Genomic DNA, 22,882 nt, shown 5'->3' on the forward strand with positions numbered 1-22,882 from the left:
AGCAATCTACCCTTACAAAAAAAAAAAATCCTTCTTCAGCACTTTTAAGAAGTCGAAATAACTATATTAACGTTAGGCAAATTACACCAGGCCATGCAGGCCCAAAAAGGGTGATACACGGAAATACAGTATACCCAGCCTGTGTCCAGCCTGTGTCCAGTTAGTCCTACGTCTCCCCCAGTAGGCAAGGATCTGCCACGCCAAACTCCTCGCTCACCCAGCGCAGAAGCCTAGCCAATGGCATAACCTACCTTAGTCACATGTATATTGCGTCCTCAATACGTCACCAATGAGCTATCGTACACTATTGGCTTACAACGGTCATGTTAAAGTGTGTTCCCTTCTTCCTTTCCTCACCTCTCTGCCTCTCTCTCTCTCTCTCTCTCTCTCTCTCTCTCTCTCTCTCTCTCTCTCTCTCTCTATGTCTGTTGATTAGGCATGCAATATTGTTGATATTGATATGACGTCATGCCCTCTTTCAGCTTACGTTTATATACGTGTCGGCCATATGTATTGCAAGTAGTACCATATAGTATAACTAACTAACTAACTCTCTAGCCTTCTTAAACCCGAAGGTTCATGGCTGCAGCAACACAGGCCTTCCATCTATCCCTATCCTGAGCAAGATCTATATACTCTTTTTCATTCCCACCGATTTCCTTTAGGTCTATCTCAACGTCGTCCCTCCATCTTCGTCTTGGCATTCCTACAGGTCTCTTACCATCAGGTTTCCCAACATGAATCCTGTAAACTTCTCTTTCCTCTCCCATTCGTGCCACATGGCCTGCCCACCTAAGTCTTCTTGATTTAATTATTCTAATAATATCTGGACATGAATACAAATTATGTAGTTCTAAATTATGTAACCTTCTCCACTCACCTGTCTCCTCATCCCTTTTAGGTCCAAATATTTTCCTAAGGATCTTATTTTCAAATACTCTCAATTTATGTTCCTCTTTCAATGTAAGGGACCAAGTTTCACATCCATATAATACTACAGGCAAAATTACTGTTTTGTGTATTTTAACTTTTAGTTTCTTAGATATTAAACGAGAAGACAAAAGTTTATGAAGAGAGAAGTAACATGCATTTCCTGAATTAAGCCTACTTTTTATTTCCTCTTTAATATAATTTTCATTTGTTAATATTACTCCTAAGTATTTGAATTTGGAAACTGGTTCAAATGAGTTGTTATCAGTAATTAGATTTTGATTATTACCTAACACTTGGTTTCGGCCTATAACCATATATTTAGTTTTCTCTTTGTTAACTTCCAGTTAACTTTAGCAGTTTTGAAAAATATTTTAGCATTATTATTAATTGTATTTATATCATCCCCTAATAAGTCTACATCATCTGCATATGCTAACAACTGAGTCATACCATTTAATTTTAGTCCTTCGTTAGTTTCTTTTACCTTCCTAACAGCATATCCTAAAGCAAAATTAAAGAGCAATGGAGATAATGCATCTCCTTGTTTTAACCCATCATGAATTGTAAATTTGTCAGACACATTAATACCCAGACGAATTTTACTTTCTGTTTCACTGTTGCATACTTTTATCATACTAACATGCTTCTTAGGTATTTAAAACTCTACTAATATATTATATAATTTCTCTCTTTTGACTGAATCATATGCATTGAAATCAATGAATAGCTGTTGGACATTTTGATTATATTCCCACTTTTTTCAAGTGTCTGTCTAATGTGAAAAATTTGATTTGTAGTTGATCTGTTACGTTTAAATCCACATTTATAATCACCTATAATTTCATTAGCATATGGGGTTAGTCTCAATAAAAGGATGTTAGATAATATTTTATATGTTGTTGAGTGTAGAGAAATTCCACTTTGATAATTGCAGTTCATTTTATCACCTTTTTTAAACACAGTAACAATTATGGATTCTTTCCACTGTTGAGGGATTTCTTCTTTATTCCATATTAAACAAATTAATTTATGAATTTGACATATTAACTAATTTCCACCATATTTTATTAATTCATCTGGTATTACATCAATGCCAGGTGCTTTGTTATTCTTTAGCCTTTTAATAGCATCTTTAACTTCAGTCAAGTTTGGTTCTGGAACTAAAGGTTCTGCTGTGTGCACTTCATTTACTTCTGATTTATCTCCTACATGAACATTTAAAAGGTCATTAAAGTAGTTCTTCCATCTATTTAGAATATCGGTTGGGTCAGCTAGAAAATCACCGTCTTTATCTTTCATCAAGTTTACTTTAGGTTACCACCCCTTTCTAAATTCATTTACACCTTTATATAATTTTCTGATATTTTTGGTTTTGCTGTTTGTTTCAATTTCGTTAATTTTGCTTTTCAAGTAATCTCTTTTTCTACTTCTAAACGTGCGGTTAAATTCTCGCTTTATTCTATTATAATTGCTTAGATTTGTATCATCAGAGTTATTTAACCACCAAAGTCTAGTCTGATTTTTTATTTCTATTTGATTTTGACATTCATCATCAAACGTGGCTTACTTTTTCTTGGTTTATGGTATCCTATCCTTCTTTAGCTGCTGATTCTATTGCATTACGTATGTGCTCCCAATTCTTATTTACATCTGTTTCATTTATATTTTCATCATCATTAAATCCTGCAAAACATCAAATCTATTTGACATTTTAATTTGGTAATCTTTCTTAATTCTTTCATCAGCAAATTTTCCTGTATCAAATTTTATAACTTTTAGATTTTGTTGCTTATGATTTATCACTGTGAGTCTTTCTCTTAATTTAGGAATTACTAAATAATGGTCACTGGCTCACTGGCACAGTTAGCACCTCTATGTGTACGAACCTCAATTATACTAGTATGCCTTCTCTTATCAATGAGAATATGATCTATCTGATTATGAGTTTTACCATCTGGAGAAGACCCGGTATATTTATGGATATCTTTATGATGTTTAAAAGTGGTACTTTCCACAATTAAATTCTTTGAGGTTGCAAAAGTAATCAATCTTATACCATTATCATTACTAAATTCATTAAAACTTTCTTTACCAATCGTGGGTTTAAATGTCTCTTCTTTGCCAATCTGTGCATTTCAGTCACCTAACAGAATTTTCATATCATACTGAGAAAATTTATCAAAGACCTTTTCTAACTCTGCATAAAAATCATCTTTAGTATTATCATCGTTATCTTCCGTTGGTGCATGTATGTTTATTAAAATAATTTTACACCACCTACCCTGTAAAACTGCATATGATATTCTATCATTAATAAATTCTACTGTTTTAAGAGCCGAGATAATTCTATTATTTATGAAAAAGCCAGTTCCAAAATTATGATTTTCAGTACCACCATAGAAAAAAGTATAATTTTTAGTTTTACAATTCCCTTCTCCTGGCCACCTAACTTTCTGGACAGCTACTACATCTAATTTATACTTAACTATCTCATTAACTGTACACTGAAATGCCCCAGGCCGGTAGAGGCTCAGAACATTTAAGGTTCCTAATTTAATATCCTTATTCCTAATGTAGATCTTATCCTTAGTCCAGGGACCTCCCAAAGTAGTCTCCACCCGGACATCCGAATGGGGGACTATTTACCTCCGGAATATTTTACCTTGGGAACATCCATGGCCTCATATTGCTGTTTCTTGACATGTATTTTTACAGTGTAGAGTTGTCAGCTCTACGCCTAACCCCCAATATGAATGGAGGACCGCACCTGTCGTTGGTCAGCGGATCCCTCGGATCTAGCTGGGAGGATCACATTGTAGTACCATATAGCATAATGCTCCAATTTGGAAAAAGCGTTCTCTGCTCATGCACGACAAGTAGACCGAACTGACTCGCATGTTGTAAAAGAATCTTACCTGTCCAAGTGACAAGCAACACGCCGATGTGAAAGGTTGCGTTGCTTGCTTAACGTTCGTTTTCAAGTGACTTGTCGCTTGTCATTTGGGCGTGAAATTTCCCTCAGAAAAACCGACTGCTTTACTTGGAAAATTACACCATCACAACGCATAGTTGCTACTGTCTACGGGTACGAATTTGCACTTGGATACACTGCATTTTTGAAAGAGGCGCGAGAAAGGATTTATCTAAAATCATCAATACACAAGCTTAAGAAATGTAATTTCTTCCATTCCTCAAACCAGCCTGAACACGCTATGGCATTTTCAAATGGAATGAATCCCTCGAATGGAGTTTGGGAAGTTTCCAAATGAGGGAGTACTCAATGTTTTTGGATAACTTTGGCCTTGTTAAGATTCCAGTTGAAATGAAGTTTAATACCAAGACAGCCCTAAGTTAGTTATCAAACTTCAAGTTTCTTTAGCTGTGCAATCTTCCCGTTTCTTCTTCCTCCCCCCTGCTACGGGGGGGAAATAATTATCTTCCGAGCCGGGGAGGGGTTGCCTTTCTCAAGAAATATCTCCTAGTTTGACAGTTCCCCCTCCCCTGTAGTACGGCTTAACGTGCGCACTTGAATAAAAGTAAATTGAGACTAATTTAAATCGCAAATGTACACGACAAGCAGTTTACACATCTAATACTTGTCTGAGTGTTACAGGCAGTAGCGCCTTATTAGCATGCAATGTTAATTGGATATTACCCATTGTGTATTTTACTTATTATTAATTCAAACAAAAGAAGCATACATGGAAATGAGATACAGGAAGGTATACTACTACTACTACGCGGTACTATCCCCCGTCTCTAACACATTTTCTCAACTTTCACTCATATCAATTTTTACTAATTCTCGGTTTTTCTTATTACGGACAAACACAAACATCCATGTCCTATTCTGGCTCTGTAGCCCGGTTTCCGCATGATTTTTTGTTGCCGCTGTTTCAAGTGTGGAATCGTCAGTGCTAGTGCTACCGGAACTGGATCTGTTGCCTTTGAAACACTGTAGACGCCAACAATGCCTTGTTCCTCCCAGCGTAGAGATGTAAATTACGTGAAGATTTGGAATTCTACGTAGTACATCTCCTGCGTGTGTCAAATCTCCATGTAATTTACGTCGATTGATTTTAGACTCTGAAAGATTGGTATGATTTGGGTTCGGCAAATAAGAGAAATAATAAACGGACGTACTGCCAAGTTAATTCAGAACTGAAATATTTTATTTCTAAATAAAATTTAGAAATTTCATTTTATTGAGTATATTACTCCTTATACTAATTAGTACTGGATCGTAGTGCCAGCCAACTGTCAACCGCGACTGAAATGTGGAAGAATCTAAGTGTGATAAAGCATTCTGTGAGAATATGAATTCCTTTCGTTCTATGTGAATTTCATGTTTTACAGTTTCTAATTCGGAGCGAAAGGTGTAGAGATTGACACCATGTAGAATCCAATACGACTGAAATAGTTTCTCATAAAAGTCAGTCATACACACACCATAAGATAAGATACGATACAGATAACATAAAGTTATATGTTGTATAGATCATATGTTTCTGGATGCAAGATGAAATTGCCACTATATTGAATTCAACATGGTGGAAATGCATTTAAACAAAGCATCTTTCACAGACAACCTGGAAAAATAATTCCATTAGAATGAACCTTTCGCCATAAAAATAATTTATAACATACAATACAATTTATTTAAATCTATTGTGCTGGATGAGAGTAATTATATCAGCATTATCATCTTACCTGATGAGTAGAAAAACAATTGATAGGTGTCACTTGTCTCTTCACTGTGGTGTGAATTCTCCATGTTGAGTTCCACTTATCACTTGTCTCTTGTCATTTTCGTTCGTCAACTAGGTCTGTCTGTTGTACATGCGATGTGCATGTTTTCATTCCCATCGGAAGGAAGGTGTTACTCAGATGTGTGCAGTTTGTGGCGAAGTCTCAATTTCTACTTGTTTGTGAAATTCCGGTGTCACCTGCCACTTGCCTTTTGTCACCTCTTTAGAGTTCTTTGATGGAGATCTTTGTGTTTTTATTATTATAAATCTACAAGTGTGATTTATTTATTTTTTGTCTTAACGGCGATTATTCTTAACATTAAAGAACCTAAATTTCCTTTGAAATTTGCTTCTGAAGTAGTCCTCAAGTTGACTAATGACTTTCTGAAGCCAAGCCTTGAGCAGACGATAAAAACAGATTGCTTCCCTCATCTGCGTCATCACAACTGACAAAATAATTAGCTTCAACTCTGACTTTTTTTTATCGCAGCATTATCTCTCTCACCCAGAAGGTGAACCGTGAAGCGACTTGCGAAACTTCAATTTTGCAGCCAACCACCTGCTTGTGGCGACATCTGCTGTGTTCAGCCGAAGTTAAACCAAGCGGAAGGCGGCGCGATCGTTGGGAGTGACGTCATTCTGTGATGAGGAGATACCCACTTCGTTTTCATTCCCTGCCCTGTCTCTTAAGCGCATCCATTTCTGCTCTACATAATAACCCATCCTCTCAGGGTTCCTCTTACCCCTCCTTCCAACTGACAAAAAAAACAGATGCGGAGGTAAAGAAAAGAAAAGGATGAAGGAGAGCCATCTTGCGTTCGAAAGTAGAAGCTCTTCGAGCGCGTATTTAAATGCGAGAATCGACTGTTAGAATCGATAAGTGACCGAAACCTTAGAGTATTGACATAAACTCCGAACACATTCGAAAGAGGACGCATTTCCATTTTCCGTCAAACATTCTTCTCTCCTACCTCTCGGAGAAATTTTTCCTTGCTTTCTTCTGTTGGACGAAGAAGGGAAATATTCTGGGATTTCCACTCCATGGGCTCTTTCGCTTAAGTACACACCCAATATCTGACTAAATATTAATTTCTTGCATCCAAAGAGCACAATCATCATCTGTGTGCTTTTTCTTCTTTTCTTGCGAGCTCTAATGCCTGAAAGCCATCTTTGTCCAATATCCATTGTTCATACAAATTAGACTTTTAAGTATTACCAAATGAAAAGAACTGATGAAGTTGACGTAAAAAGCATATTGCGATCTTCTCGTTCGCAAATCGTCAGTCTAATTTTAAAAGAATGATAGAGGCAAATACTAAGCACACAATCCCAAGATTTCTTACAATTAATCAATGATGTTAATAGTTCCAATAGTCAACCTGCCGTATTTGTGGAAGAGCGTTATCGTATGCACGTGTAAACTGCAGAGCAAGCGGCGATACTGTAGCGTTGTAAGATGGTCGCAAAGGAAATGGTGAGCGAGAGAGAGATTCGTGCAGTGGGAAACTTCTCGCAATCGGATTCGTGAGTAACGGCGCAGTGTAGTATCATAATCATGTCATGTGGTTTCGTGAAAAAGAGAGCTCTTTGTTCAGCAGTATTTTTACCTCTCACCGCACGGAGCGCTTGCTGACCTCAACACGTGCAAGCGAGTTGCTAAAGCAGTAGATAAATGAAATGCTCTGACGGCTATTATAACACCGAAAATGGTCCTTAAAAGGGGACATCATCATTGATTGTTAGCACTAATGTTAATGACAGTAACCCATGCTACTGAAAAAATGGACATTCTCTCACGTGGTTACATAACAAATGCCAAAATATATTACGAAGTAGAACATATAACTTTCTGCTAGGAGAATAGGTTCCAAATGGTTCGCAGTATATTCATGATCTTTCAATCATTTTTGTTATTCTATCTCTTCCGGCTTTAATGGACTCCAAATTCACTGATATTGAAAGCCACTAATATTGTTGAGCTAATCTGAAATATGTATTAAATTCTGGCTTATTATAAATGTATAACTAGTAGCGTCACACTGTATTCTGTACGTAAAAAGTTTCGTTTGCATCTCACTTCATGCAGCACAGATGGAATAAACGGAACGGGCCTACAAATTTAACGTATAATCCGAACCACTATAAGTCACTACTTGGAATTGGACACCGGACACTTTGATTACAATGGGACATCGATAAGCACTACACTATCGTATAGACCCGTTATATTGTTGGCATAGAGACTGGGCGAATTACAATATTAAATATTTTTAAGGTCCTGCGTGATTTAATAATGACATCATTTAGTTTAGTACATAATTCTGTGCATATTTTAGTATTTCTATTGGCATATTTCAAATATTTTATTGAAATGTTGTAAATCGAGAGGGGTAAGATTGACGTGTAGGCAAGACAAGACAATATTTTTACATTGTCTTGCAACAAAGCCTTATTTTTCTTTCTTTTGCAACAATGATACGTGTGTTTCGAAAATAAGAAGCGGTTATTCAGCTTTGCACCTAAGGTGTTCATAAAGCAATAGATCATAGGGAGAAAATACTTCCCCCCGAACGATAGATCACTGCTCTTGAAGTCTACGCGTGAAAGTCGACATCATTGCCCAACAAGCAGAGAGGTCCACCGAATGGCACACATTGTGACGTTGTAAATCTGGACTTGCCACGGTTGGAGACCACCTCCGGTGGCTTCATTTACGCAGTGATTCTTTTCCGCAAACAAACCCCTTTGTGCGATTCGATTTTCCCCCTTCCCTCTTACAAAGTCGGATAAAAAGGCAATTGTGTGGGAAAAAATAATGGTTCGCCATTGAAGAGAAATGGTCTTCCGGTTCAGCCTTATTTGACGTATGTGAGTCACTTCTTGTGCCTGGCACAGGTTAAACTAGTCATTTTTTTACCATCTTAAATATTCGCAACGATTTATGTACACGAAATTACCAGTTGGTCTAAGCCATTACATTTTGGAAATTGCCTACCTGCATGCTATTGTGAAACAAAGGTATAGCAGACTCTACCCCAAAACGGTAGCCCCCAGAGTCAAGTGGTTAGTACATAGATCTTAGGTTCGAATCCTGTTCCATTGTATTTGTTACTTCGCCATTTATCTTCATCTTTGCGATTTATCCAGAGAAGTAGAAAAGCGACGTAAGGTAAATAAAATACAATTTGGTTGTATGGCCAGTACTTGGGTAGCTGCTGCCTGCGTCAGTCGACAAAATTATGTGCTGCTAAAATGTGAAAATATGCACATTATATGTAAAACTAACTAATATATGTACTTAAAGCTAATATTTTAAAATATGGAAAGTAAAAACAGTATTTTTTTTAACTTACCTACCACAATTCGAAAAGATAATGCAAATAACATTGGTTTTAACAGCATATGAGATTTTTACATATAAATCCATGCCCTGATTATGGCTGTATGACAACATTACGTCGGACCAAGAAAATAAGATATCATATTTCTCCTGACATCTTGGATTCACCTAAGAAATTTTGACTGTAGACCTCACACATACACCTAGCGTCAGGCAACAGTAGCACAACGTACACAAATTATAATTCTTGACTGTGCAACGTCTTATTCCATGAATAAACTATGAAATATGCATGGATGTTTTAAAAAAATCTTCTCAAGCGTGCTGTTCCGTAGCTCGGTTTAAAGGAGAAAGCAGGGTCGTCGTAGAGGAAAATGACTATTTAATAACGCGAGAGAAAGTTTCATAAAGAGAGGAAGGTAAAAATGAAAAACATCAAAAGATCCTTTTGGCTGCGCGTTATTATACACTTAAAGCCTGAAGAGCGTCGTTTGAAGAACACATTTCTTTTTCGGGGAATCCTTAAGATGGTTATTCGATGGAAGAGGATACAACTAGGGAGTTGAAGGGTGTAATGTTTCAACAGCATGATTGGGTGAGAAGGTAAGCTTCGTTTATGTTCATTTTTTTATTGTTGAAATCTGTTTCTTCGGAAGCATGGCCGCTGTGCTATAAAAGGGGATTTCCCTCGTTGTGGGTATTATGGGGTTACCGCGTGGCCATATTTTAACCACCCGACATGATGGTCTGTCAAAAGTACTATATCCCAGTTATGGGTGTATTATACACAGAGGTATATTGTTGCGCTTTCCGTCCTTAGTTTGTGAGTAACTGTCTATAGTTACCGATAAAGTCACCTACTAATACGCTAGTCATGTATCGATGTTCATTTGTCTACATGGACTTCATTTAATAAAAAAGTATTTGCATTGTTCCATATCTGTTTGCATAACAGATAGCAGGATGCCCCGATAGTTATTATCTAATAGGAAAAAATAAAGGTAAAGTTCGCCGTGTATATAGCACAGTAACATGAAGGAACATATAGGGCATGTGGGGGTAGGGATCCACACATTTTCGATATCGGTCATTTTGGAGGTGGTGTGATCAGCAACACGCTCCGGCGCCTTTAGCCTGCAGGGTTACCATAAGGTACCCATTGATTTGAGGATGGGTGAGTCCCAGAGCCGCTTTATACGGGGACAAGGCCGGAAAAATTCCGACCTTAGATCACCCACCCACCCAGGGTCTCCCACGTGGCAGTCAGTCAGACGCTCTACCGACTAGAACATCGTGGCTCTTATAATAGGGTCAATTGTTATTACATTTGAGACATTCTTCGCTTACCTATTTAATTAAAACTCTCTATCCATTGCCTTCCTCGGAATTATCTCTATGGAGGGCGAACACCGACCCCCCCCCCCCCCGAAGAAAGAAACGTGGCTGCCCAAACACAGCTTGAATTTCAAATTATACCGTTCTTGAGATGAGCCTGCAATTATCAATATTCTACAACAGTTAATCGAATAGTGCATCCGAATTCTGCGTACGACATGAATTTGTCATTGAGTATGCTCTACCATATCCAGCATACATAGCCCACATCCTACTCAATCACTGATATAAATTCTCGTCATGAAGAAACCTCCAGGGCGAAAAAATGTTCCGTTTCAAACTTCCTTTAAATTGTCTAGAAGGACCGTGGAAATTCTAATATTCCTAATTTTCTAATGCAAGTGTAAGAACCCTCTTTTTTGTATCTCTTTACCAGCGTTGGCAACTTTTGTCTCCACTTGAAGCTAGGCATGGTTATTGTTGAAGCAGACGTTTAATTAATGATACCAGAGTTATGGAAACACTGGTTGCATTCTTATTGTAGCGAAACCAGTCGTTCCAGTCAGGAACGTCTACAAGCTAGTCTACATGTCGGACTGGTGAACTTAACGCGCTACGAAGGCAGAAATGTCAGGTTCGAACCCTGGTCAAGCATGGATGTCTCATTGTATTTGTCCGTCACTATTTCATTAATCCGTCATTCATTCTCGTCGCGATTAATCCGAAAAGTAGAAAAGCGACATAAAATAAGTGAAATGGAAAGAAATAGATAATCAACTTGTACAAGTTTCTGTGATTCATGCTGGGTGACTAAGGAGCTGCTAGTGTAAACTGCAACCGGTTGGAAACATCGCCTCTTCTCGTACAAAGATTTGTTGCACTCCAGGTCATGGACTTTCCTGCTAACACGTTAACTGCCATGTGAGTTGTATTTAACTCACACGTATCTTTACCTTGGGAGCCTCGTGATGCACAGACAACTCATGCCATCGTGCTATAACACACATGTTACGTGAAGAGTGGCCCCGTGAACAAAATTTTGCAGATGGTTCGTGAAAATCTTATCAATTAGTACAAACAATTTAAATAGCGTGAATCAAATGAATAGACGTACATTAACTTCTTTTATATTTATTTTTGCCTTTAAATTTAACCTAAATCTGCAAGTAAACAAAAAAACATTTTCACTCATGAACTGTTTTCAAGTTTTTTCGATTGTACGTTTGGCATTGAATTGTTGCTAACCAACGATATCAATACAATAATATAAGGCAGAAAAACTATAACAATGCACAGAAAAAGAACAATAAATATGATGTAAATCAAACATAACTCGCGTGTTGTCTAGTTTAATAATTAAAACTAAGATTTTTTCATCTAATCATCAAGAGACATATTGTTTTCAACGTTTTTATTATATTCTCGTAATAAAACATCGTGGCCCCAGGGGGAAAATATTCTATTGTGGCAGTCAACGTGTTCGAAACATTGCCTTTTCTCGTACAAAGATTTCTTGCTCTCCAGGTCAGACTTTCGTGTTAATTGTGAAACGAAAGAATGACCTTCTTGTGGATGTTGGTAAGAGCTACCTTGTTCTCAGGGGGAATTTTTCGGAGTAGAAAGTTCCCATTCCCTCCCAATGTTTTTATTTTCTCTTCTGGACAACACACAATAGACTAAGAGACACAGGAGGCCTTTTGTACCCAGTTTGCATCTCTTAAGTTTCCTATAAAATGCGAAAAGATTGAAACTCAAATCGCTGTGCATTATGGAGGAAAGAGGGTCTTCGAAAGACACAGCACAGCTTATGAGTTGCTGCGTGAGTTTGCGCCAGCTTAGCTGGCTCTTAATTTTATTCGGAGCTTGATAAGCGAGTTGGTAATATCCTTGAGCTTATTGAAGCTAGGAGCGGCATCCTTGTAATCAGTTTACGTGCAGGGCATACGCCGGAAAGAGGCCGGGGATAGTTTCCATAGATACGGTATCCTCTCAGCCGTTCATCCTACAAGAAGGCATCTCTAGAGTCTGAAGCAATAGCTTCAGACAACCTCGTGCGAGTACAAAATGTTCAAACTTGGTGCTTGAAGTTTATAACTGCCAAATTTGATGGTTCTTTAGTTATTCCAAAGAAAAATAAGCCTGTGAATGCCTTTTCTAAATTTTGGGGATCTTTTCTTTGTACTACATTTGCTTAAAAACATATTTTACAGTTTTCCTTCGACTCTTAATGAGAGAACTTAAAACTTTAAGTTTTCCTGTTTCATTTTATTTTCTGTTTAGTATTAGTTTTTGCTGTCTATTCGCGCCTTTTTTTAGTTCCAGCTTTGTACTTTTATGTATCTTATCTCCACTCATAGCAACAGGTTCCTTTTTTGCAGTTCCTGTTTATCTCACATGAGATATTTTATTGCACGCATCACCTCTATTAGTACTAATGTCCACTCTATCGCATCAGTCCCTCTATTCAACACTATTTCCCTCTCTTTAGTACCGGTTTCCCCCTCTTTAGTGTAGGTTCGCCTCTTTAGCAAAAGTTTCCCCCTCCTTTGTAATGGTTTCCTCCTCTTTTGTTCCGATTTTCCCTCTCTTCTGTACCGGTTCCTCCCTTTAGCACCGGTTTCCCCTTCTTTACTACTAGCCGGCCGCTTCAGTGGCCCAGTGCGTTAGGTGGTCAACTTTCAATCCCACCCCCGAAGTTTCCGGGTTCGAGTTCCGGCCTGGGAGTATGGGTTCTTTCCAACCTGCAGCGTCAGTTTATTCTCATTCTTTGCCCTTTTCGCTTTTCAGTGGCAGTTGCCCTTCTTAAGTGTAGGCGTCTTTTATTTTAGTGCCCGCGTCCACTATTTTAGAGATTATCTTTTCTCTTTCGGTGCCTCTTGTCCATTCCCTGCTTTTTTTTTCCTTCATCATATCATCATTCATTGAGTTTCCTTCTCTTCCATTCTTTTAATGCCATTATATCCCTTTCAGGGGCTTTTGGTCCTGATTTTAAGTAAATCATGTAAATCAGAATGTTACAATGACAAGTTTAGTGCAAAGTGAATAATATGTTTTAAAGCTACTCTTTTCCGGAAGTGGAATCTTGCTTCGACTTCCTATCCAATTGGAAAACTCCGGCGGATGAAAATGGAAATTCTAAGACGAATCGATCCCCAATATAGTCAAAGTTTAAAATACGGCGCTTTCAAGGAATCTGCGCATCGAAGAAAGCGAGAAAACTACCGCCTTTTTTACGTCCACCTAAATCATCCAACTGAAGGATACGAGACTCCCCCGAGATAAGGCTCGTCAAATTTTCCAGGACCTTAATTCGACTTCCAGGCCGTATCTCGTGCGGTTTTGTCCCGATACCTTATATGCATTTTCCGCTTTCAACACCCGGTGGGTGGAGGGAGGGTAACTGGAGGAACGCTTATCTTTTTACCGTTTCCTTACGTGCGCTTCTTGGAGCGCAGCCTGTCTTTTGCCTCGCTCCCTTTTCTCCACCGCCCTGGAACACCCAGCTGGACTGGGCTCAAATGGTTCCTGGACCTCTTCCATGTGAAACTCTGTCTCCAGTCGCTTGGAAATTTTCCTCTCGCTTCCTCGGAAGATGATTTGGAGACTCTCGTTAATATTTGGTCTCTCGAGCGGGCGAGAATTATCGATAAGGTAATGCGTGGACGGAGAAAGTCCTCGTAGTCGTTGGATGCGGGGGCGAGTCCCCGCCCAACTTCCTCGGAAAGAAAATTTGATTAAAATTTATTGAAGCGGTGGATCCTATTGATTTCTGTTCTAAAGTTAACTTCCTACACCCCCTCCCCTCCCCCTCAATCTTCTCAGCCGGTCGTGGATTTTCAAAGTCTGGATCTGCGGATGTGAAATATCTCACTGCACATCTTCTCGGGATGAAAATTGTTTTCCTATCGATTTCCACGAAAACTTTTGCTGAAAATGTCCTTGTCCTTTATCTCTTAGTCTCGCTTTCACTATACGGTTTCAATCCATTTCGTATATATTTGATATATACTATAATTGAATTTTGATTATTTAGCCTTTTCCACCTTCCTAAGGTAGTTTAGTCGATTATGGTGGACGATCAAGAGGTGAAATAGGCGAAATCTCAGCACTTTATCTGAGATTCGAACCTGTGACCCATGTCTCTACTCTTCGAAGTAATGGTTCAACCTGTAGAAGTTTATTTTAATCAAGGAATTCCTAGGCCCTTCGGAACAAACGCGTTCAGTGTTCGACTCAGATATTTCTGAAGGCTTTGGGCTTATCTCTGCGATTAAGTGGTAGAAAACAGACGTTCAACAGAATGCAATCAAGCGTTCTTGTGCCTGATGCCTTTCGTGGCACACTTTAGTGGAACAGGTTCCACTTTAAACTGTGTACAGTCACGGACACTTCTGGGTTGTAACAATTCCATTTACTTTCAATGTTGTGATCGTTGCAACCCAGAAGTCTCCGTGACTGTACCAAGCCATGGTTAACCTATGCGTGATTGAAAAAAAGCTATTTTGACCCTCCTGAGATTTTAATCTGTCCTTTAAGGTTAGAAAAATATTTGGACCTAAAAGGAATGAGGAGACAGGTGAGTGGGGAAGATTGCACAAATTAGAACTGCATAATATTATTAGAATAATTAAATCGAGAAGACTTGGATGAGCAGGGCATGTGGCACGAATGGGAGAAGAAAGAAGAGTTTACAGGATTCTTGTTGGGAAACCTGATGCTAACAGACCTGTAGGAAAGCCAAGACAAAGATAGAGGGATTACTTTGAGATGGACCTAAAGGAAATCTTTAAAGATGGAAAAGCTTGGATTTATCTTGCCCAGGATAGGGACAGATGGAAGGCTTGTGTTGCTGCAGCCATAACCCTTCTGGTTTAAGAATGCTAGTGAGTAAGAAAGTAAGGAAGTAAGTAAGTAAGGTTGCTCTTCCGATACTCTGGATTAATCTCGGAGATGACAATCATCCTTTAACCAATATACGAACACAGGTTCAAGACTTTGCTGTTCGGTATACGCGAGGGAAGCTGGTAAATCTACGAAGGTAAAATGCATTGGAATTCCGAACAGCCTGATTTAATTTTCCAAAACAGCAACATTGTGGAAATGATCCTGTAAGCGACTATAACCTCTGAACTATACACTTACAGATAGGAGGGCTAGAGCTAGCGTATTCCAAACTGTGTGGCGAATAATGTTCCAATTAGGGAGCTCAGTTATGTAAACTGACTGCTGAATAGCGCATCTAAATCCACTCTTTCACGAGTTTTCAGGAAATTCGTCGATGGTAACGATTTCATTACAAGAGTAGGAAACTCGTGAACACAGGCATCGAATCTCGAGAATTACGATAATCTCTGTGAACTTACCGAGATCGATAATGTGTGGAATCCTACCTCCAAGTCTCCTATGTGCTTTCGTCGTACGGGGAAAATCCTGCGATGCAACAGCAGTGAAATCCTCAGAATGTTACGTCACAAGATGATAAACTCCAAGGTTTAGCTCATACTGCGGCCACAACAGCGTGTGCGTGTTGCCTGTACCTGCCTTGTTTCGTGAGCGAAACTCCTCCGCGTGAATTTGTCATCAAACTCTCGAATACACAAGGCTTTTGAATGCGCAAAATTAACTCTGAATGCAACGTCGTGACACTGCTCCAAGAGCTTTCGCACAAAAGTACTCGACTCGCATGCAGGAACTTTACACAACAGTCGCATAAACGACGTCTCGTGTCGAAAATTATCAAGTTATCCAGTCACTAATTAGAGGAGCCGAAGCGATAATTGTGTTTCAGAGAAGTTGCGCTGCATTGTGGGAAGTGCCAACTGCAGGAGCCGGGAAGAAGGAGCTAGAAAGACTGTGTCAAATGCTTTCGAGATATCTAATTGCTCCCTGCTCCAATTTGCAACGTTACTGCTGATTGTAACGCAGTGAAACCCTTATTTTATCCAAAAAAGAAAAAAGAAACTTTTGGTATTTTGAGAGCAAATTTGTCTGGTGGAAGGGAGTTGGGGGAGCTTGTTTTTCTGTTAAGAAGTCTTGTTGTGTTAATTGATGAGTGGGATGCTTTGGCGTCTTCACCAGCGTCTTGTTTGGGTTTCAGGTAGGAGGGATGAGGAACAGTTCTCGAAATTTGTTTTGAAGTTAATTCTGAAGACAAATGGATAGTTTCTCCCCTGAAGGCTAGGCAACTGCTTTCAAGAGTTGCGGAGCGCAGTTAAGTGCTCTCCTGGGGCCATTGTTCCTAGTAAAAGGATAAAGAATAGACACGCTTAAAGATATATGGGAATTTCCCAAAAGGTAAAACGAAGTAGAGGGTATGGTCTTACTACTTCGCTTTAATTAATCAGTCGTGTTCTTTACTAATTTAATGATTTCTCTTATTCTTGCGTGGCCAGAGATATACAGAATTATTGAAACACGAATAATCTTTACTGTTACTGCTTATCGTTCTTTTGATGATTGCAGTGATTCCGTAAAAACACTATAGATCCACCAATATTCCTGTGTCGAATGTGCATCCCTCGGTGGCTCTAGGGCAGGGGGGGGGGTTGTGGAACACAGTTGTTTCTCTTGCGTTGCCCAAGTAGGTGTATGTGTGGGGAGCCAACATGGTATGAAATCATTATGCAAACTTCCGTAATAAGACATATTCTGGTCAATTATAAAATCCCATCTTAATGTCCTTCCATTTGTGGTGATTCAAACACTGTTGAGCTATCCTGGCGTAGCATGGCTTTGTAAAATTAGCACAACTTGCTTCACGGTATGCTATTACAAAATCTCACATCTTAACCCGGATCCCATATGTATGATTCCCGAGGTTGGCATCCCTGCTTTACGTTCATCCTTTAGTATACGCAGAACGATGTTCAGTAATCGCTTATTTAATTTCGTTCGTATCTTTTTCCTTCTATATTATCTTCAACGAAGCCAGAATCGTGGCCGTGGAGAAACGTTTTCAAAGCTCATCCTCACATGGTGATGCCACTCGTAGCAAACATTCTAAGTAAGTTTGTGAACCATATTACACTACGCACCTTTATTTCCCTCCGTCATTTCCTTAGAAGGCTGTGTTTACATTGAAGCAAGCGGAAAGAAATATGACAGCATATATTTCACACACGCGAAAGTTCTTTGAAGTACTAACGGGAGATTACAACAGGGTTCTAATCGACTTTTATGGTGCGTCTTAACCTTGCCCCGAGCAGGTGAGAGAAATGCAGTTTCTTCGTCCGTCGTTAATTTTAATTCCCTTAAATTTCCTCCTCCACCATTTCTCACCATTACATTAATCTTTCTCCGGCTGATAACATAACTTTCTACTTTTCTTTGCAGTCACTTTACGCTCCTTTCCCCTCCTCGACCCCTTCCTTCCGCTGGCGAAAGAAAGTGGAAGAAAGGAGCATCTGTTTCTGTTTGTCGGATAAATTTATTACTCTCGACTTGACTCAGAAAGGAAATAAAAAGAAAATGTGGATATTTGTTGGCCACATCGAAGCCATGAACAGCTATTGGAAATGGAACGAAATCGATTTTTATAGAATACGATATTAGCCAGCACGCTAGAACAAGTTGGAACCACTTTCATATGTAATCCTATGCGCTCCGTGGTGTCTTTTTGTTTTTAGGGACACACATTTATCGACAATCCTCCAATAATACTGCAAATTCAAGCGTTACCCTTGTATGATACTGAAGACCGGGACCGTATTTACATATTTATATCAATATTTTCTACATATGTTATATGTTATTATTATTAAACGTATAAATTAAGACATGCTCCCCGTTTTATTGAAGTATTGTTTTAGAAATAAAAATAAGTTAAGTTGTAATAATTTTAACTATGTTTCATTAAAATTTTGATACTCACTTAACAATTGAAGATTCGATCATATGTTTTCAAGCGGTAATATCAACTTCATATCTTTTCAAATGACATAAGTACTTTTTCATTACAATGTCCTGACCAGAACATTTCTATGTAAATGCCTTCAATGTTATTATTTCACATAGTTTTTCTGCCGCTTTTGTCTAATCGCAACGACGAGGATCAATGATGATTAGATTCAAATAAGATGGACTTAATGTAAAAGCCGAGACGTGAAGTCAGAATCTTCGGTAGCGAGAATGTGATTCGTTTGCTGAACTTTTCGGCCACCGACACGGCAAAAGTTGTTGTGGCATTTGCCCAGTACTTCTGGTAGCACTAGTGCTAAGAGCAAATAAGTCTGTTTACATCGACATAGAGTCTACTTTATCCAAAAATCTTCTCAGTACTTGCCATGCTACCAGTAGTCGCTGGTAGTTCTTTGGTCGTAGAATTGAATTGAGATGTAAAATTCTAGGTTTTGATTTTTTAAGTCCACTTTATGCACAGCAAGGTTAATCAGTACTTGACCTACAGTTCAAAGTGGGATGTTAGATGAACAATATCTCTGTTCAAGCTCCCACGAGTAACACTACACAATACAGTTTAGATTACATACGAGCCTCGCCAATCCAATCCAATGCTTGACAAATCTACAACTATATTGTAATATTTAGGTATGCGTTGTTCTATCGTATCTCACAAAACTACCATAATCATGTACATCAATCTCAACATCCGTGCGTGAATCTCTTGCTCAGAAATATTTAGTATGTGTGTTTTAATGTGTGTGTGTGTGTGCGTGAATGTGTTTTTTTTCTCTCTTTCTTTTTTACGTGTTGTCTTGATTTTTTTTTGATCTCATCTTTGTTCTTTCCTTGTAACCATTTTTTATTGTATTTTCTTCTCTTCTTTATGATTTTGTTTATGTACACTAGGTAAATGTCAAACGGGGTTAGGTGGGAGAACAGCCACAGGCTGAACCTCGCCCTTTAATAAAGAAAATTTGAATTGAATTGAATTGAACATGCCTCCATAGATCATCGTATCTGGAACCCCTGCATTACAAGGCGACAACGTTAACAATGCGCCATCAGGCAGTGTTGCAGAACTTAGACTTTATCTTCTTATCTGAAAGCACCCTTTCCTTTGTTTTGCACCACAGAACCAGATGCTGCTGCGCTCCTGATGTACTTCTTGATGATGTCGACCTTGTAGTTCTGGGAGACGTACGCAGTGTACTATACGCACAAGATAAGATACAGGAAAATATCAATATCCTGATTGTATGTACAGGCGTCAGATCATCATTAGACTGCAAGAATAAGGCTTTCAAAGTGTACAACGAAGATCGTAGTAAAATTCAGCGACAGAAAGAAGTTCTATAACGTGTCCCATGCCGTGCACCTAAAATTTGGAAATAAGCTACTGTTTAAGAGTGTAGTGGTCTCACGTGTATCCCTGAATCATACCCGTTGGCACCTGCCAATGGCATAGTTATGATTCCATTTTGGGAGAGGTTCAACGCTCCCACAATTGCGTCGCAAGTTTACCGTTACAATGCGGACACTCAAAATATAAACGAAATCCACATCAAAGACTAAGTTTGGGGAAATGGATATAATTCTGTGTGTGGATGAGGTCATTGTGCGTTGGGGTGCAAGCCCGATGTCCGTCACCGGTAGCAGAAGCGCGTTTCCTGTTGTGGTCTAGTATGGAGACTCGAGTTTTTCCTAAGGAAACTTTTCATGTTGTTTTGAGCATTTTTTCGTTTTAAACACTCAAACTCTGGTCACATATGTCCGGGTTATTGATGTTCCTTCGTGAGTTTTCGCAGACTGGAAACAGTGGTTGAACTTTTTGCATATCCCCGGGGTTGCCACATTGCATCCGTGGTAGCCCCTCGTTTTTATCAAATGAAACTGCAGGATTTCCAGCTACGTGTATTGTTTTCACTTAATCTACGTGTAGTTTACAGTGGTTTACAGTTTGCTTAATCTATGAGGACAGTGCAAACAACAGAAAGATCAATATTATAACATTTTGAAAGAAACAATGTCATTCTGAAAATTGCCATCTAGCATCAGCCTGCAAATAATGGCATTTCTTTCACAATTCTCGTATTCTACTCAATGTGTTGTTGTTCTTTGTTGCATTACATGCGCTTTATGCTCAGATACGCTAAGTGAGACTGAACCTGTAGTTCCAAGTACGTAAGACCCGAACCACCCAGAACCCTCTAAATACTAGGTGACAGCATTAGCTACTATATTATCCAAAATGACCCGTATTCTCTTCAACCATAAGCTATTGACAAAAATATAAAATGTAGAAATGAACATGTGATGGTGGTATTCTACAGTACTTTTTATCACAACGAGAATATTTTATGTATCTCTTTCTCCTGACCACCGTGGCGGAGAAGTTAGCACAGAGCGCTACGACAACAGAGGTTCCGGGATCGATTCCTGTCCCGGATATACGTGTTTTTTGTGAGTGTCTCTTCATCAATTTCATCATTTCATCACTCATCCTCACTGTCGAGATTAGCAAAAGTTGCAGAAAAGCGACGCTAAATAACAAAAATAAAATAAAAAATCAAATTTATGTAGCTCTGTACAAACTTGAGCGTTAATTTCCTCACAATTTTGACGACGTGTGCCACGTGCGTGTCTTTACAAGAATTGACAACATTAAAGGGACATGTAGTGGTTACACGCCTCTTCACGCCTCGTCTAGATCGTGAGGAAGATAAGACCAGAGTTTCTTTAAATTAGTCCAAAAGTGTATATTGTGTTTAGTAAGGAGAACATTGATCGGAACTGTAAATAATAATTTTAAAAAAGCATACCCCTTTCGAAAATTCGTACCATGATTCTTGCATATCCGCAACAATTCGAAACGCAAGATGATTCCTTTTTATAACAGCAACCTACTGTGGTTACCATGTTGTTTACGTAACTGCATGTCTGCCCGTATTATCTACTCTTCATTACATATGTCTAGATATAAAGTACGGGCAGCATTATTCCTGGCTTCCAATAACATAAGAGCACGGGCAGATTTTAAGAACATGCTCGTCTAATTGGCTGTTTCGTTCACCTGCTGTGACGCGTAGGAAAGGCAACCCCGCAAGGTGACCAATCATGACCCTACTTCCCCCAGGGACAGAACAGTCTAGGTCAGTGGTTCCCAAAGTGTATGCCGCGGCGCTCTCGGGCGCCGTAAAATGTTCCAATATTTTCACTGAAATGACACTTAGCTACTTGTTAGTCTACATATGGTTTTAGAATTGGACCATCGCATCAATCCAATAGGTGCTTATTTAGTATCTTTTACACAAAAAATGTTTCTGAATTTGAAATATATGTCTATTTTTTAACTTCAAGCAAGGAACATAACCACCCGAACTGACTTGGGCGTCGCAGAAAATTTTTGAAACACTAAGGGCGTCGTGAAACGAAAAGAATTGTGAACCCCTGGTCTAGTTGAAAGGCGAATGTTCGTGCCGGAAGCTACAACGGCTCTGGTTTAGATTATCGTTGTTTTTCATGTACAATCACAGACTTTCTATTGTTTATATTCTTGACGTGCATACGACATAACCGCAAGCTATTTTTCATTCTTCTTGTGTTCCCTTTTCCGTTTCAGATTCCTGAGCGTAAAGAAGTGGCTCCTGCGCAAAAAACACCAAATAGAGCTCGCGAGGAAGCGAGGCTGGAAGGGCTACTGGGTGTGCCTGAAGGGGACGACGCTGCTCTTCTACCCCTGCGACTCCCGGGAAGGACGCTCCGTGGAAGCGGCGCCCAAGCACCTCATCATCGTAGACGGCGCCATAATGCAACCAATCCCAGAGCACCCGAAGAGGGACTATATTTTCTGCCTCAGCACTGCCTTTGGCGACGCTTATTTGTTTCAGGTGAGCCTCTTTTCAGACGACGCTAATGTGACATGTGATGTTTCTGCATGTCTTTGCGTTCCCTCGTCACACCAGTGTTGCCAACCAGAAAGCACAATATGCCTTTCAAAACTGCAAAATTTCCATATTTGATCCATGCTTTAAGTTTGAAGTGTGAAACATTATAACAAAATTCGTGAAAAGTACAAAAACTACAGCCACAACGTAAAAAGGCAAAGTTCAAGGTCAGGCACAAGGATGCAACTCTTGGACAAATAAACGTTTCAGTTCGCATAATCTCCACTTCCGTGCTGCTGTTCTTGGGTGAAATATTGAGGTATCCGAAATTCGGGCACTTCATCCTAACAATTGATTCATTCTTACTTTCATTTCTTAATCTAAAGAATGTACGCCTACTGACGTCAGCCATCTTACAAAGTTCACTAAGAATGAACGATTGACTACGTCCAGGGTTCTTTTCCTTTAAATATTCGAACTTTCTTAAAATAATTTTTCTCACACCACTTCTAATTATCTCACTCTTTTTTCCTGCGATCCATTGTGATGACTAAACACTTACAAGATTAGTACGCTATAAATCACTTCATGTACCGCTAGCAAAAGTCACGAAATACTTCACCAGTCCGCCAAGAGGGTGGTCAAAACCTTACTGAACCTTTGGCAACGTAGCAACTGGTAACATATGAGACTCACCGCAGCCCGTCTCCTTACTTCGTGCACTGTTCGGCTTAAAACAAACT

The 22,882-nt window shown here is 39.1% G+C and overlaps 1 protein-coding gene across 8 annotated transcripts in view; it reads left to right on the top strand.

The window, feature by feature from the left end:
• Positions 1–22,882, top strand: part of sif (guanine nucleotide exchange factor still life) — a 674,511-nt gene that overhangs the window by 584,824 nt on the left and 66,805 nt on the right. For all 8 annotated transcript variants that reach the window (XM_083112141.1, XM_083112137.1, XM_083112140.1 and 5 more), the window contains one exon: positions 21,875–22,142. In XM_083112141.1, the coding sequence (XP_082968267.1) occupies positions 21,875–22,142 (268 nt within the window). The remainder of the gene's footprint in view (positions 1–21,874; positions 22,143–22,882) is intronic.

This window comes from Lepisma saccharinum, chromosome 1 (genome assembly GCF_977018435.1).
Source record: "Lepisma saccharinum chromosome 1, izLepSacc3.1, whole genome shotgun sequence".
Lineage (NCBI taxonomy): Eukaryota > Metazoa > Arthropoda > Insecta > Zygentoma > Lepismatidae > Lepisma > Lepisma saccharinum.